The sequence below is a fragment of the Fistularia commersonii genome, chromosome 19 (assembly GCF_037954325.1).
Source record: "Fistularia commersonii isolate RoL2024-O1a breed Wild chromosome 19, RoL_Fcom_v1.0, whole genome shotgun sequence".
Classification (NCBI taxonomy): Eukaryota; Metazoa; Chordata; class Actinopteri; order Syngnathiformes; family Fistulariidae; genus Fistularia; species Fistularia commersonii.
In genome coordinates this window covers 6,683,254-6,700,915 of record NC_141302.1, presented here as the reverse complement: position 1 = coordinate 6,700,915, position 17,662 = coordinate 6,683,254, and the positions used below count along the sequence as shown (strand labels likewise).

At 40.5% G+C, this 17,662-nt stretch overlaps 1 protein-coding gene and 1 pseudogene across 2 annotated transcripts in view; both read left to right on the top strand.

Moving 5' to 3' along the window:
* The window catches only part of LOC147223593 (protein Dok-7-like), a 36,781-nt gene extending 34,032 nt beyond the window's left edge, over window positions 1-2,749 (top strand). For both annotated transcript variants that reach the window (XM_086166464.1, XM_086166465.1), the window contains one exon: window positions 883-2,749. In XM_086166464.1, coding sequence (XP_086022590.1) covers window positions 883-1,019 — 137 coding nt within the window. In that variant the 3' untranslated portion in view covers window positions 1,020-2,749. The remainder of the gene's footprint in view (window positions 1-882) is intronic.
* A 1,819-nt stretch (window positions 2,750-4,568) lies between these two features.
* LOC147223592 (uncharacterized) lies at window positions 4,569-17,166 on the top strand (annotated as a pseudogene).
* The last annotated feature ends 496 nt before the right edge of the window (window positions 17,167-17,662 follow it).

Sequence of the window (17,662 nt, the reverse complement as noted above, 5' to 3'; positions counted from 1 at the left end):
ACAAGGAAAGGCATGGAATTATGTTAATTCAAGGAATGGGCTTATGGCAGAGATTTAGGTGCATGAGTGGAATGTTAAACTGAAATCATTTGCATATTATTGTGCTCAATATGATGACACTGTTGCACACACGCATGCACCTTTAGCAGTCATTTTTGCAGAAAGGGCAGAGATCCTCTTCACTCTGAACTCATAGCTCATTTTTGACATGTTTATTTCACCATCTGTGTCATTAAAGAGAACTGAGCGGCATTTTAACATTCATTTTCTAAAGAAATTCTCTGTTTTGCAATGTAAGGGCTTTGAACCCGTGACATTGGTTTACATAATATACCAGAACTGTCCGATCCAAAATGTGATGTATGAATTAAGTAAACCTTAGTTAGTAAATTTATTGTACATTCTAATGAAACAATTTCCCAAGCTTTGGATCATTAAAGTAAATGTCATCTCAAGTAATGCAGAAAATTAAACAAATATAATAGGGGAAAACTGACACATCAAAATCTTTTAACAGTTTCTCATTTTGTAAAGCAAAATGCTCTATCATTATCATTATCATTATATTTCATCGAAGTATTTTTTTATTAAATCCAATAATATTTATTAAATTGAACACCAGTCTTTGTTAATTCATGCTGGGCCAGACAAAGGCAGGCTAAACAATTTCCAGGATTTATTTATAAACTTGAGATAGGCATCTGCAGCTCTCCTTTAATAGATATATTTACTTGAAATTAAAACCCCCAAAGGACATACAACTTCCTCTCTGGCTACTACTATAAGTATTTCACTTCTTCCCTGTAAATACAACGGAGACAAAGCTGAGTAGGTCGTAAATTTTTGCATGCTAAAAGTTTATCCTGTGCTGTCTCTGGACAGGAAAGAGCTCCACCAAGTATGCGCAGATTGACATCACGGCAACAGAGACGGCCCACAAAGTGGGCTCGCAACACGCCCTGGATCGCCAGGAGGGCCTTCACACTCTTGAGCCGAGAAAAAAGATGCCACCGAATTGACTCCCTCATCACTGGTCTCGGAAGGGGGGGGGGATCACCATGGACCAGCCTCATATGTTGAACAGCAAAGTTTGCAAGAAACATGGCTTTAAGGGTCTTATTTTATATGTGAGACCTGTAACATCCTCTGAGGTTTACCTTGGGTCTCATCTGTTCCACACTCAGATTATGTCCAAAGTTCCTGCAACAATTATGCACGTGCACAAATCCCTGAACATTATCTCTGCACAATGATGTACTTTCATGGATCACACTAGCTTCTGTTATCATAAATTCAAACAATGATGAGGTTGCTTTAGCGATTTTGGCACTGGATCAGAGCCAACGCTTCAATCTTGGTCTCCTTTGTGGATGTGTGCTTCTCATTAAATGGCATTATGTCAGTGCTGGAGCCGCAGGCTGGCTCCAAGGAAGATGTGCCAGTTCTGAACTGAGTCACCGGTCCTGATAAATCCCTGGAGCAAATACATTTCATCGCTCACTCAGGCCATTTCTAATAATGTGCAATATGCTGTTTTCAGTCTCTCTAAGAAGAGCAAGTCAGTGTAGTGGCAGGAGGAGGAAAAGCTTTTCAATATTTCCACATACCCACCTGTCTTTCCTGTCCTTCTGGTATATCTAGTAATATATAAGCTAGGTTACAGTTAAAGGAATAAAAAGCCAATTTTTGTTTTGTTTCGTTTTGTTGCAGGACAGATTTTTGTTCTGCCTTTATCCTAAATTCATCCTGCCTTTGTGTTTTTGTGTAACAACTGATTGATGTATGGTACATCATAATGTCAGTTCAATGCTGCTTTTTCCCTCTGCCTCACACTTCATATGGAATGGGAATTACTGTGAAAAAGTATTCATAAATAATGCAAAGCAGAGAGCAAAGTGGAAATCGCAGGACTTTTTAATCACTCTGCAGCCGCTAATGTATTCTAGAAGTTACTCTGGCCATAACTTAAATTACATATGAACAGACATTTGAAGATATGGTTTTCTATGATCCGGTGAAATAATTTCCTTCGCATTCTTACTATTATTCCTTATTTTGTGTGTGCTGATGGTAATGATAACCAAAAAAGAACCGTTTTTACCTTTATAGATTTAGCTGTCTTAGTCAAATATACATTACTTTTGACTCTTAGCCAAATATATTTTATTTTGATACCTGTAAATACAGTTTATTCCCATGAAACCGATGTGGGCACTGATAAAATATACATGTGAGGAGTTAATGTATGTACAGTGAAGATATGTGGAACGAGTCCATTGATAGTGCTTGCCTGCTAAGGCCCTATGTCTTTCTTGTAATACAACTTTTCTTATAAATTATTTATAATTAACTACAGTGTTGCTTTGATGTGTGTATTCGGATTATAGAAGTACACTATGAGGGACTTTTCCCACCATGTAAATCAGTTGAAATCCATATCATATAAAGCAGCCTGACAGTTCATGTGTTTGTTTTCATTCAATACCAACTCTGTGAATTCATCATCCCATGCTAAGTTTTTACTTTAGGCACTGACAGTGAGGAAATAATACCTAATAAATACTGACAAGCCCTCATTGCTTGTGGTGTATTAAAAAAAAGACAAACTATGTATTCCATTGAGTTAGTCAAATAAACTGAGAGATGTCCTGGAAAATTAGAATTCCACCATTTTTGGCTGTTTTCTCCTGGTATCATGTGACAGCAGAATTGTACCCCTTCACTGCAGCTGCGAAAGTATCCACACAAACTAAGCTACATCCCAACTACATACCAACTTTTAATAATAGAATTAGTTCCCCATCTTTATCAGTATTTTTTCTGATGAATGGCTTTTTTTTAGTAGTAGTCCAGTGTACAACTATTAAGGCACCATATTTGTTGTATAAATTTGAAAAATCAGATAAACGGTTTCGGTTTTATTTATTTGAAATAGTCATCATGTTACCGTTTGACAACATGCTTACCAGAGGTCAAGTAAGATACTATTTATATAACCCCAAATAACATTGTCTCATGAGGAGGTCTGGACCACACTTTTTAAAATGACTAATAGGAACCCAACATTCCCTAATGAGCAGGCACTTGGCAACAGCAGCAAGGAAAAACTGCCTTTACTAGAGCAAAAACCTTAGACAGATCTGAGCTCACTGTAGGGTTGGATTTGAGAGGGAGGGAGCGTGGAATGGAGACAGGGGGTTGGACGGGGTGTCTGAGGGTTGGGAAGCACAAATGATGTATTACAATTAATACCAGTAGTGCTGACAGTTACATGGTAATAGCTGAAATGATACATTAATAGCTTTAATATATCCAAAAGAAAAGTTGGACGTCTGCTACAGTCAAACAAGTTCAGTCGTCTGAGAACCTGCAAAATGAAAGAACCTGAGGACTTGCGAGATGATATGATGTTATTATCATGCATTGATGCTGGGACATGAGTGCAGACAGCACTAGCAGACTGGGAGGGATAAAAGAGGTACATCATGGGTTATTCTTCAACAGACTAAGCCATGGGATAGCTCGGGCTTAGCCAATCCCTAACTATAGGCTTTCTCAAAAAGAAAGTTTGTAAGCCTATTCTTAAACAAAGGGAGGGTGTGCGGCCCCAAGATCAAGATTGGAAGATGTTTCCACAGAAGATGAGCTTGCTAACTGAATGCCCCAGCCCCCGCTCTGCTTTTAGAGACTTTGGGGACCACAAGTAGCCCTGCGTCCTGGGAGCGTATAGATCTGAAGGGGTGATAGAGTTCTAAGAGTTCTTTGATATGATGGCGCCTGGCCGTTTAGGCCTTTATAGGCAAGGAGAAGGATTTTAAATTCTATTCTGAATTGTACAGGGAGCCAGGGCAGAACAGCCAATGGAGAGATATGGAGAGATATGATCCTCTTACTAGCTCTTCTTCAAAACATATGCAGTTGTATTCTGAATCAGCTTACAACTTAGATCTCTGGTAATATTATCTAAAGGAAGAATATGTAGGGCGAAAAGTATTGGCCCAAGCATAGAACCTTGCAGAACACTGTAGTTTAATGTGGTGCTCACAAAGGCCACTTTGTTTACAGGTACAAATCGAGTTCAGTGCAAATTGAGTGCGGTCCCTCTAATGTGAATCAACTATTCCAGCCTTTTTTAAAAAAGATCTGATGATACATGCTACAAATCTACCGTCATCGTACCTGTGCCAAAGAAACCTGCCCTATCCAGTTACAATGAGTATCGCCCCATGACTAGTTATGGCACATGTCAAATCCACCCTCTCACCTACCCTAGACCCGTAGCAGTTTGCCCTGCCAAACCCTCCTCAGAGGACAATCTGCTCAGCTCTCCACCAAGCCATCGCCCACCTGGACACCAAAGACTCTTAAGTGCTAAATGCTGTTCCTGGACTTCCCGCAACAGCCGATCAGCAAACTACAACAGCTGGGGCTCAACATCTCTCTTGGCATCTGGCTGCTGAACTTTCTCTGTGAGACGCTACAAACAGTACGAGTCGGCGACAAGATCTTGACATCTTGAGTAGCATCACACTCAGAGCAGGAGCCCCCAGGGCTGCGTGCTCAGTCCCATGTTCTTCACCTTGCTGACTCACAACTGCAAACCTAACTACAGCAAGTTTGCGAACCACATAACTCTGGCGGGTCTCATCACCAAGGACAATGAGACCCTCTACAGCAAGGTTGACCTTCTAACCAAACGGTGCAGGGACGACAGCCTCCAGCTGAACCTCAGCAAGTCCAAGGAGATTCCTGTGGACTTCCAGAGAGGCCACACCAAGCACACTCCATTGACCATCAATGGCGCTGCCGTGGAGAGAGTGAGCAGCACCAAATTCCTGGGGGTGCACATCAGTGAGGACCTATCCTGGACCACCACACACACACACACACACACACACACACACACACACACACAGAAACTCTGCTGCTACTCTTTCACATCAGTCTGTGTCAGCATGTGCTTTATACTTGTCTACTGCTAATTTGCACTTGATTACTTTTATTATATTGTTAATTTCAAGACACTGCTGGGTTGTGAGAAACGTCTTCTTAATTTCTCTCTATGTCCAGCACATGCGGAGAAATTGACAATAAAACTGACTTTTAACTGATGATACAAGCAAAAGTTGAGTTTTATCTTCGACCAATGCAATGATGCATTCTGAAGCCTGACTGAAAACCTTCTAATAGCCTGTTGTTGTAAAGAAAGTTACACAATTGATTTGTGAGACAATATATGGAGAGAAAATGTTCTATAGGTAGCTTAAACATCTGGATCAAGAGTGGACTTTTCAAGAAGTATGAAATCTTTTATTTCCAATTGCTAATGGTCATATTAAAAATATAACATATAGAAATAACTCAGTGTGATAACAATGCCAGCTGATAATGTGAGTGGCATGTCATATCCAGAACTATATGTTCTTTTATGGCAAATTTGTAACTTAAATTAAAGCTAGGACCTTGTAGTGCAATAAGAGCAGTTCATTACTTTCAGCAATTAATAAACTGATTTCTTCAAGTTAAAGCTAAAAGAATGTGATCATGGATGCAAGAACAGACAATGCTACATTGTATAGGAGTAATTAATGAAATTAGCCCAGCTTTTGTTTTAATATTTCATGAATATTTTCAAACTCATGATTACTGTTATAAGCGTGGCAGAAAGGTATTGATTGGTCATTTTCCAAAATGGCATACACGGACGCCACCATAATGGCGTTGTGTGAACGATAAAAATCGCAGACACGGAGGGACTATTAATAGGGATTATTCCTGTTCCATGGATTTTCAGACATGGTGACTAATTGTTGCCTCTCACAATGACATGATTAGCTCGGACTTATCACAGTCACTCACACTATGGACATTAAATCCGTTGAGGCGGAACAAAACCATATGGCGCTACAATGTGTGTGTTCCTTGGAAAAATAAATCTACTCATTAAAAGCCAGAGAGAGCAAAGAACTAAGCATACAGTAATTGGCTGTCTTTGCAGTCAAATATTGATCCAAATAAATTAATAGTGATGCCACTTGGGATCTGGTGACTGTAGTTTTATGAAGTATGCAAGCCCACATGTAGCTTATATGTGATAATTTAGTTTTAACCCTCCCCCTTTATTTTCTCCACAGTTATTATGCATGAAGCTTTCAGGCGTTCATACGGTGCCAATTGAGCAAAAGGTGGACCAGCACCATCAACGTCATGACTTTTGACATTGTCAGGATCGAAATGGTAACGACCAGAATAAATTGCATTGCATTTTTTTGGCTTTTGGGCATTTTGAGGAGGCAGGAAATACAGCCATGAAAGGTGTAATATTTGCCTCGGGACACTTCTGTTGTGATTTGAATTTATCAAGACTTGAGGGACAGGAGAGAAAGTCTAATGAAGATCTGGATTGACAAGTTCTGTGGAAAAGAGATTGACTTTTCCTACTAATTTAATGGTGTCCATTGTATATATGTATATATATATATATATTTATATATCATATTTAATTCCTCAAGGCGACCATGATGTTATTTGACATGACATAATCAAATTATTTTCATGAAATGACCTGCCGGCCAACTAGAAGCCAGCTGGTGCAAAGTTTACAATGGAGGGGCCTGAAATAAAGGGCAGATCGAAAAATGTTTAATGTAGTCGATCCAGTTGGAAAAATGGGAAGAGAAGCACAGAGGTTCCCATGGGTGGAACGGAAGAAGTCATCAGGCTTTGACATAAACTCGCCCCCGGCAGAATAAAGTCTAGAGTATGACTTTCTAAAGAGTATTTAAAAATAGAGCTCTTATCTACATTATCAGTCTAGCCTGCAGTTTTCCCTCCTCATTTCTTCATCGAAATGTAGAACTCCAGGCATTCAAATCACTTTTCTATTAGAACGCTGTGTACCGACACAAGGCACATCAGTCCTCCTCTCTGTACCGGTTCAATTATCCGAAATCTCCTTCTATGCCTGAGAGAAAATTACATCTACTGAATAAATAATTGATATTTCCAAATCAAACTGTCTGCTTGCCTTTGTCTTAGGGGTAGTAAAAAAAAAAAAAAAACAAGCAGCGGAGTCTGTTTAGTTATTAATGGACGGTCATTTTACTTCACTTTTTTTGGTGATGCAGGCAATTCACTGCTGCTTATGCACCAATGAGAAGGAATAAATGTTTCATATATTATAGACAAGCTGCAAGAAAGGATTACGTTCAGGCAATCACATTTTCGTCCAGTCAGGAACTTCCAGCCATGGGTCGCTTTTATAATTCTTTGCAAACATTAAATACATAGTTACTTGTTGAGATAAATGTAATAATGCGAGGAGCTCCTGGTAACTCTGGTGTCAAATGAATATGACTTGAGATTTTACTTCAATCCTTTACACAGCATTATCAGATGAGAATGCAAATTGACGGTGTTAAAAAAAGAAAATTGAAGAACATGGCGTTGTCTCAAATTCGCTTTGGTTCTCACAGTTAACAGGAGGCCACGTTTGATCATGTGGAAATCCAAACTGCGCATCAAAATTAAATATTCACTTCCTTACTCAGATGGTAATTATTGAAAGTCAGTGGCAGTGCGGAGTGGGGCAGGATTCAGATCTAGCTCGATAATCATAACTCAAGAGTGGGAATGGGTTTGTTTTTCATTCAAATTCCAGTCCTGCTCATCAACTCTTGTTGTCATGAGTCTCGACCACGATAAAGAAATGCATCTCCTCCATGACCCCAATCACACTTTCATTCAGTCATTATCTAAACCACTTATCCTGCTCTCATGGTCAAGGGGCTGGAGCCTAATCCAGCAGTCATTGGCTGATAGGCGGGATTCACCCTGGACCAGTTGATCTAAGGGCCAAATATAGAGACACATATAGAGGATGATTGCAAGTCAGGTCGTATTAACATATTACATTCAAAGTTTGACAATGAATCAGTTGTCCGTTCAAAATGCAATGACGTCTTCTAAGTTCTTCTTAGTCTGAGAAGAAGAATGAATAATAATCCACCCTCGACACCAGGGCACAAGGATACATTGTATCCCAATGTTCTATAATAATTCAAAATAAGTACGTTAAAACACCTGTAGTTTCATTAATTATTTGTGCATTAAGGCTATTAGTATATGATTGTATGACTGTCTTCGTCCAAGCCTTCCCTGATGATCCAGCAGAGAACGGTCATGTGATTCTGCAGTTTCCTTCTACTCCTCTTTGCCTCTTCCAGCTCAAAGCTTTGGGTCTGACGTCAGTTCTACCCGGAGGCGGCAGGTTTAGCTGTGAAATCACACCGCACACTACTTTTCCTATGCACAAAGAAAAACTTGGGGTATGCGTCAATCTTGTGTTTTTAAGTTAAGGTGAAATGTAAAACATAAGGGTGAAATAAAAACAAAAAAATGCTTCACAGTCTATTCCTGCAATAGGAATTACAGTTTGGTGGTATTTTGTTTGCTGCATGTTGTGTATAAATGATAAATTAGTTATTGACACAGTTAGAATTTTAATCTTTCTGCAACATCCCAGCTAACATAGTGCAACCAAAATCCAAATTTGAAACTTGAAAACTTGAACATCCAATTTCCTTGTCCCCCTCTTTTTTTTGGCCTTATATTGTATACAGTTGTGCAAGAAAAGTCAAGTGAGACTGAAAGAACCAGGAAATGTAGAGAAGAAATATACTGTAATGCCCCCCCACCCACACACACCCACACACACCCACACACACACACACAGTCTCACTTGCAGCAATGACATCTATTCCTTTCAATCCGAGGTATCATCTGCCGTTCAAGAGCGAAAATCGAAATCTGTCTACCATAATATCATAAATCCATTTACTGTTTGGTAAACATAGTTTCCCTCTGACTATCAATCCTCTGATTGTCTTTTCACACTTCATGATTTGGCTTTTCAAATAACCCTCCTCCTCTTGTTTCGATCAATTCTTGCCACGCGTTTCGATTTGATTATTGCTGAGCATGTTCTCCAGGTGGAGTCTGACAGAGGGTCGGAGAGCATGGAGGATGTGATCGGTCAGATGTAGGTTAACTGCTTGCCATGAGAAATACTGTCCTTATTTAGTGACTGTGAATGAGCACCGTGTGTGTTACTGTGTGTGACACTGTGTGTGTTACAGTGTGTGTTACAGTGTTCCAATGTCAAAGTTGACTTGGATCACAGAAATAAAGAATGCACATTATTAAAGAAATTAACAATAATGAGAGAGTATATGAATAAAAAAAATACACAAGCTACATATTAAGTCTAATGACAATTTTAAAAAATATAAAAAATTACAGCAACATTTTTTTTTTTTTTTTTTTTTAATCGAATTTTTGTGCATTCAAATTTACTGCTTGACATGCCTGGTCTTGAGGGAGCAAAATGATAGGTTCATCCAGTCCTCATGGAAAATCTCCAGCCTGTGTGGGATTCTCTCCTTTTCTTCAGTCACAACCTTTTTCTTCAACGTAAATAAACAACGCTTTAGGGCAAGTACAATATATGTGTGTAACCTTGTCGTGGCTCACACACGCATTATCGCAAACGATGTCGTCTCGCTGAGTGTTGAACAGTGGTTACTCAACTTAAGTGCTGATGCTTGAACCTACAACCTCTTGGCTTCTAAGAAATGTTATGTTTCCACAAATAGAAGCTGATGGTTTATCTGTCCGAAGTGATTTGTTGCAAATGGCCGAAGCCTCCAGGGTTTAGTAGCATTTTCAAAGCGCAACCCAATAAACTCCAGCCGCTGACCTTTTTGCTTTGGTCATTGGGACCTGGTCATTGGCCTTGTTCAGCCCAACTCAATTATGACCTCTAATGTCTCACACAAACACACGGGGCCTCTTACAGTCATTGCCCACAAGGCATCTCGAGAAAACAGTTGTTCTTCTTTTTGGGCTGCTGCTGGTCATTTGCCTATTTTTTTCTGTTTATTCTTAATCTGTTTATTTGAATTGCTTTCACTTGCAAATGTGCTAATACGCTGCTAATCGTCAACTTTAAGTCATCCAATTGCTTGATCTTGTTTCTTTCAGACGTTCTGCATGGTTTAAGGATTCTTAAAGACAGATATTATCCACATGACGTCCTAGCTGATTACTGCATTGGCTGAAAACAAACATGAACACGCTCACACACACGCACACGCACATGCACACACAGCTGCAAATCACTGATTGCACAGCGGTCCCTTCAGTGTGTTCATCGACACATCCTGCTAGGCACCTCTTTCCTCAGTTCAAAGATTCTACCTGAGTCGAAAAGGCCACTTTGCACGTATTATTGGTAAATAGTGTAAATACTGATCCCCTAGTGCTAGACATAACTATTCCTTTTTCCATTTAAAAAAGAATAAGGAGAGGAGACAATTTTGATTTTTTTATATGTAGCCATATCAGAGTTAATCTCAAGTTCGGGGCTTGAAACACCTATAAATAGAAGGCTGAATTACCAGATCACTTCAGATAATTTATCATTTAAAGCTTTAAAAAATATGATTTTGACAATAATTGGGGAAACATATTTTGGCACTCACAATTGGTTATACTGCCATTGTCCTTTTATAACCCCCTTACTTCCTGCTGCATTTCATGCATTTTTATTTATTTTTTATTTTTTTGCAAAAGCACTCAGTTCCTGACCTCCCTGGCTCTCTCTGCATCAGGTGAGCTGTATTGTTGCACGGAGCTTTGTTCGGTTTAGGGTTATGTAATGTGCCAAATGGGAACCCATTCTTCATCTGTTTGCAGTTGTGAATAGGGGGGCATTTATTCGGTATGATCATGGGAAGCTCGTCTCAGGAGAAAAATTAATAATCAAATAAGTGGATCAGAGTGCAATTGCAGCAACAATCTACTTATTGATATATTTCCCCTGTGCTCTTTAGGTTTTTTTCATCTTTTTTCTCCCTTATCTCTGCAAAGTACTAATTTGTATTTTGCTCATGGCTAAACAGGGTCTCGCCCCTGCATTCTTTCCAAGACCACAGGGTCTACAATCTCTCACCATTTCTTTACCATGTCTAAACTCTGTCATGTGACTTCTGCCTTGATCAGCTGTCTTTTGCAAGAATAGATAAAGAAAAAAATGGTGAAGAATGAAGACAGACGGACAGAAAAACTCAATTTGTCCCCGAAGGGCAATAGGGGCACACATGGGGAAGCAGCATCAAAGTTGTAAACATGTAAACATCAAGAGTAAAGTAAAAAAAAGAAAAAAGAACAGAAAAAAAAAGAGAATTATACGTATAAATTACTTGAATTAATATAACACGAGTGGTATTGATTACACACAGTGAGGTGGGGGGGGGTTGGCAATGAGGGGTTTACAGAGTTGTTGCTGGGCATTGAGGAGTAGGACAGCTCTGGGGATGAAGGTTGCTCTCCTCTGGGTTTTACAGACGGGGCAGCAGAGTCTGCGACCAGAGGGGAGCCGCTCGAAAGCCAGGTGTAGGATGTGGGACTGATCGGCAATGTTCTTTTTGTCTGGTTTTAATTCTTGAGTGTTGTTAAAGCAGGTGAGAGGTCTGAGGGGTTGGCCAATTATTTTGGAGCGGACCAAGGCGGTGCGCTCCAGGTGATTCTTGTCTTATTGGGTAATGGAGTGGAATCAGCAGGTGAAGGAGAAGGTCATTCACGTTCTCAATGAAGGCGTAATATTATCCCGTACTGCTGTTGATGACATTTCCTGATGATTTTCTAAGTGTAAGAGGAGAACCTCAGGACAGACGACAGTGCCCAGGTACCTGTACTCCTTCACCGCTCGCCTTGTAAGGTGGCGATTGCCTCTGCTGGTTGCCTCTGCTTACTGGAGAATGTGATGACCATGTCCTTAGTCTAGCTCACACCAGAGCGCAAAGTCCTGGAGGGATTTGCTGTGCCGGAGTGCGGGACCAGACAGTAGGGACAAGAGGACAGTGTTGTCAGCGGGTGTCAGTCTTGTCGGTTGGACCTGCAGTCGTCGGTGTAGAGGACGAAGAGCGGGGGGGACAGGATGCAGCCTCGTGTTTAGGTGAAGAGGGTGTCGGTGAGGATGTTGTTCGCCAGGAACGGTTGGTGAGGAAGCTGATGATCCTCTGGATGAGCCAGTGATTGAGGTGGAAAGAGGTCATCAGCTTCTCCGCCAGAATGTATGGTTGAAGATGTTAAAAGCAGAAGAGAAGTCGGCAAAAAGGAGCCTGGCTGTGTTGAGGGCAGTTTCCAGGTGTATGTGTTCAGAGTCAGTGTGGAAGATCTTGGCATCATCCACCCGTCTGCGAGCTCTATAGGCGAAGACTAATGATCGAAGTGGCGCTCCGCCTCACAAGTGAGTCGAGCCGCAGACATTAAATGAGCCTTCAAATGACTGACTTTAGGGCACTTTCTCACAGAATGGGAAGCAAGTGGAGCCTCTCTTTAGATTTCTGATACATTTACTCTTCTGCATATCTCCATATCTTCTTTCTGACATCATATGCCAAGTTGAAACAGTACCTTTATGCATCTTACTGTCGTGGAGCACATTTAAAACAAGTAAAGTTTACTTCATTTTGTCTAAAAATGTATATGTGTAGACATACGATGTGGGTGATTGGATGGATTTGACATGCACAGGAGATGCAGGAAGGTTACACACACTACTGGGACCAACCTCAGAATTGGTGTGACTTGCATTGTTTCACTCCTATTGTTCCTTTCTTAAGCATTTTTTTCCACTTTTATAATTACCTCACCGTCTCTGTTGAGACCTTCAGACTCATAACATGTTCCTTGTCAAATTTAAGAAAAAACTGATGTAACAACACAGGGGAAAAAAAGGCATGAGATATGATGACACAAAAGGATAAGGCTCAGAGAAATAAAAAATAAACTGTCTCAAGAGAAAAAAAAATCAACTAAATTAATTACACAATAAGAGTCAGAGGAGCATGGAGGAAGGAGGACTGAGAGGACACATGGGAGAGTGACAGTTCTGATGAGAACACAGAAAAATTGAACAAAATAACTAAAGCACAAAACAGAGATAGAAGAAACTGAATAACAATGTCAAGACATGAGTGCTCTAAAACTAAAATGTCAAAAAATGTAAGAGTCCAAGGGGAGAAAACAATGTCGAAGCAGGATCTTGACATTTTGACAGCTTTGTTATACTAAACCAATTCCAACTTTCAAATCAAGGTCAGATTTTACACAGTGGAAATGAAATTGTTTTCCTTCCGACCGTTAAGATAAATGATCCCCTTCATTTTTATTTAAACACATCTGTGTATTTTTCTTCTTGGTCCAATTTTCTTCTTTTCAGATTGTTTCTGCCTCATGGAAAATTACTATTATAATACTACAGGCTTCCGTGTGTCCCGGGTGTCATTTGTAGCAACCCCTCAGAAGGAGAGGAATATTTCCATATATATTTAACACTGTACGCATTTTCCACCCTGTAATCTGTCCATCGTATGCTGGAACACATGCCCCAAAAGGTGACTTTAATACGTTGTCTCCACAAAGTGGAACACGTGTCACTTATTGGCCAGCACCCCCCTCCCCACACAAACACCAACACACACACACACACACACACACAACAAATGCGATGGATTGAAAGAAAGTGAATGTCAGGGATCAGCAGCCTGAGCCGGATCCCCGGTGCACACGTCATCCCTCTATCACGGCGACTGAGCCCTTTGACCACCTCCTAGTTTGTTTCAAACTATCTCTGTATGATGGTGTTATATTTCAGAGATAAACACTTTCACGCCTCTGTTAAGACCGTGATTTTATTTATTAGAGCTCTGGAAGCAAAGTGTTAAAAGTTAACGTCCCCCTGAAGGTAGTAAAGGTAGTGACTTGCTGCCGACACTGTGCGACCAACGCACAAATCTAACAGAGTTCTTATAACAGTTCTATCCTGAGGAACAAATGTTAAACCAGAATTAATAACATTTTAGAAACACACTGTTGTGAATAAATGATGTATCTTTCACTCTTTCATTAAATAACTCAATTTGCCTCTGACACAAATGCAACATCAAATTTGTGATATTGTTTCTTTTGACTATAAAAAAAAATGTTTTTTAGGAGTACACAATATGCATATTGAAATATTTTCTACATTCTCCGCTCCTTTCAAAAGCAGAAGCGTATCGCTCAGAGCTGAAAAACATATATTGTACTTGCCTGGACGTCTGCTTGACTTTTTCTGACAGTATGGAGTGGAGGTGGCATCGCTTCGTAGTGACTCTCGCTCTTCCCTTGTATTTAGAGACGTCAAAAGAAGAAATGCATCCGGAGGAGCATTTTCTGGGATTCTGGTATTTTAATGAAGGGTGATATGTTGTTTTTCTTTCCATAAAGTTTGATTTAAGTGAACTGACATAACAATGCATGGTTCGCGAAATTAAAACAATACTATAGAAAGAGGACAAGGAGGAATATATAGTAAAAACCACGGTTAATGATATCAGTCAGAGCTGACCGTCACTAATCATGTCGAATTGTTTTTCTGACAAGTGTGACTCACATCAGCTCAGTGTTGCTCTGTTTAACTTTCACTTTATTCAAACCCCAGTGTGTTTTTTTGTTTTTATAAAAAAAGCCATTTCAATCTTTCTCTTCCCTCTCAGCCATGAGTGGCTGAGTGGGAGTTTGTTGCAACGCATTGCCTTAAACAAACAGATTTGAATGATGGACCCACGCAGTGACATGACGCATGTAAGAGTTTGTAATGAACCCTCTTGTGAATTATTGGAACAAATAATCTTTTGCAAGGGATACAGACATGACCTGTTGATAGAAGACAAAGAGGTGCTCATACAATTTACATACTGATGTGGTTTGATAGTAACAGAGAATAAACGCCACGGATTCTGTATTGATTGCCAAGCTGGTTAGAGTGGATGATCAATTCATTAACAATAAATGTTATTGTGATTTATATTATGGTGTTTATTGATTGTTGTCACTGTAAATCTACAATTGCACTGGCATATTAATGGTTTTCTCACACATACTATGTTTTGATGAGTTCTTTTGTGACACAAGTTCTGTGGAAGACACTTTTCAGACCGTTTTCATATTGCTTTCCGTGTTTTAATCTTTGAATACCTGCATTTGGTCAGAGTCAAGATACTGGAACATGATCGATGATATATTTTTGAAGATGAAACATTAAAAAAAAATCTTATAATGCTAAATAAGCTGATTTGCAAGCTGAACATTCTTGAGTTAATTTCAACACAAACCTTTGAATAATCTATAGCTATAGCTTTAATTTCAAAAGGACAAAGTCAGTGTCTCCTGGTGTGATTGACTCCACACCTTACGAGCAACCGAATCACAATTTGAGTTTCTTGCATGCTGCAAATCACTGAGGCACTGAAAGATACCAGCAGTTGCTGCCATCAGCATGGACACGTTGCGCTGAAACGTACTTTCCGGTTGTGCCGAAGTTAATTACCATCTAACTTACTGAAATGGTCATCACTGTTTCCCACAGAAGCTGCAACAAGACAAGTAAGGCAGGGGCAGACAGAACTCATATCCTAGTTTCCTGTCTCATATGTTTCTCTGACTGAAATCAAAGAAGAGAAACCCTCTAGCATCTTTGGTGTTTTTGAAGCTGACATGGCTTCAGGATTTTTCTGACTATCTGCTCCAGACCAATAAACATAATTTATATTTTAAGTAAGCTATCAGTGACCAGCAGACACAATTAGGAAGCTTGGTCAGACACTTTGATTTCCACTCAGGGAAGTACCCCGAGCTATGAAAAATGCCTTGTCAAGGAAAAAAAAACTGCAAAAGGAAGGCAAATTCATTATAAAAGAAAGATCGGTCTTGGCTGTGTAATGAAGGCACCGGGCTCCAGGACTGCAAGAGTCCTTCGCAATTATGCCACGTGCTTAACAACAGAATAACAATGCTTGGCGCGTGTACTTTTGTATGTGTACATGATACATATAGCCCAGCTGAGTGGATGTGTGTGTGTGTGTGTGCGTGCGTGCGTGCGTGTGTGTGTGTCTGTGTGTGTGTTTGTAATGAGGAATTACAACACAGATACAGGAAAGACGGTCTAATAATTGCAAAGTTTGGTGGCTGTTTTTGCTTATAAAATGGGGAAATCAGATAACCACAGGCTTCCTGGCATACCCGGTAGGGACCTGATAATGGACTGAAAAGGACGACTGAATCGATAAGGCTGTCCCCACGCTCTCACCTGGGAAACCATCACTGGGATGCAGCCTGTATGGGATGACTTGCATGCACAGTGGGGAGAACATTTATTTAATTCATTGCTGATTTTCAGCTTGTCCAACTTGCAAAGCATGTAGATGTCTGTAATTTTTATCATAGGTACTCTTCAACTGTGAGTGACAGAATCTAAAAGAAAAATCCAGAAAATCACATTGTATGATTTTTAAGTAATTCATTTGCATTTTATTGCATGGTATTTGATCACCTACCAACCAGTAAGAATTGTCACTCTCACAGATCTCACCAGAGAGCTGTGTGAGGACATCAGGGATAAAACTGTAGACCTGCACAAGGCTGGGACGGGCTACAGGACAAAGGCAACAACTTTTGGCACTATCATTAGAAAATGCAAGAAGTTCAATATGACGGTCAATCTTCCTCAGTCTGGGGCTCCATGCAAGATCTCACCTCATGGAGCATCAATGATCATGAGGAAGGTGAGGGATCAGCCCAGAACTACACGGCTGGACCTGGTCAATGACCTGAAGAGAGCTGGGACCACGATCTCAAAAAAAAACATTAGTCACACACTACGCCGTCATGGATTAAAATCCTGCAGTGCATGCAAGGTGCCCCTGCTCAAACCAGCGCATGTCCAAGCCTGTCTGATCTTTGCCGATGACCATTTGGATGATCCAGAGGAGGAATGGAAGAAGGTCATGTGGTCTGATGAGACAAAAATATAGTTTTAGGTCTAAACTCCACTTTCTGTGTTTGGAGTAAGAAGTACAACCCCAAGTGCACAATCTCAACTGTAAAGCTTGGAGGTGGAAACATTATTCTTAGGGGATGCTTTTCTGCAAAGGGGACAGGACGACTGCACCGTATTGAGGGAAGGACGGATGGGCCCATGTATCGCAAGATCTTGGCCAACAACCTCCTTCCCTCAGTAAGATCCTCGAAGACGGGTCGTCGCTGGGCATTCCAGCATGACAACAACCCAAAACACACAGCCAGGACAACCAAGGAGTGGCTCTGTAAGAAGCATCTCAAAGTCCTGGAGTGGCCTAGCCAGTCTCCTGACCTGAAGCCAATAGATAATCTTTGGAAGGAGCTGAAAGTCCAAATAACCCAGCAACTGCCCCAGAATCTGAAGGATCAGGAAAAGATCTGCACACCTGTGGCTGACCAGGCCTTGTCAAGCGGAGGATACAAGGGGCCACCAGCTCTTCGGTGCCAGATTGTTGGTTGTTCCTTGGTAGTGCATGACCCTCTGCAGTCGTTGTCTTGCATGGCCTTGCTAGTTCCTGTGACCCCCATGAAGCTCTCCATTCAACTTCCTAGTCAGTAAACACCTTAAGATGCCCTACCTGAGTGTCCTTGCATTTGGGTCAGTCACGACTTCCTTAAACATGACATTTAGATTCTGTCACTCACAGTTAAAGAGTAGTTATGATAAAAATTACAGACCTGTACATGCTTTTGGAAA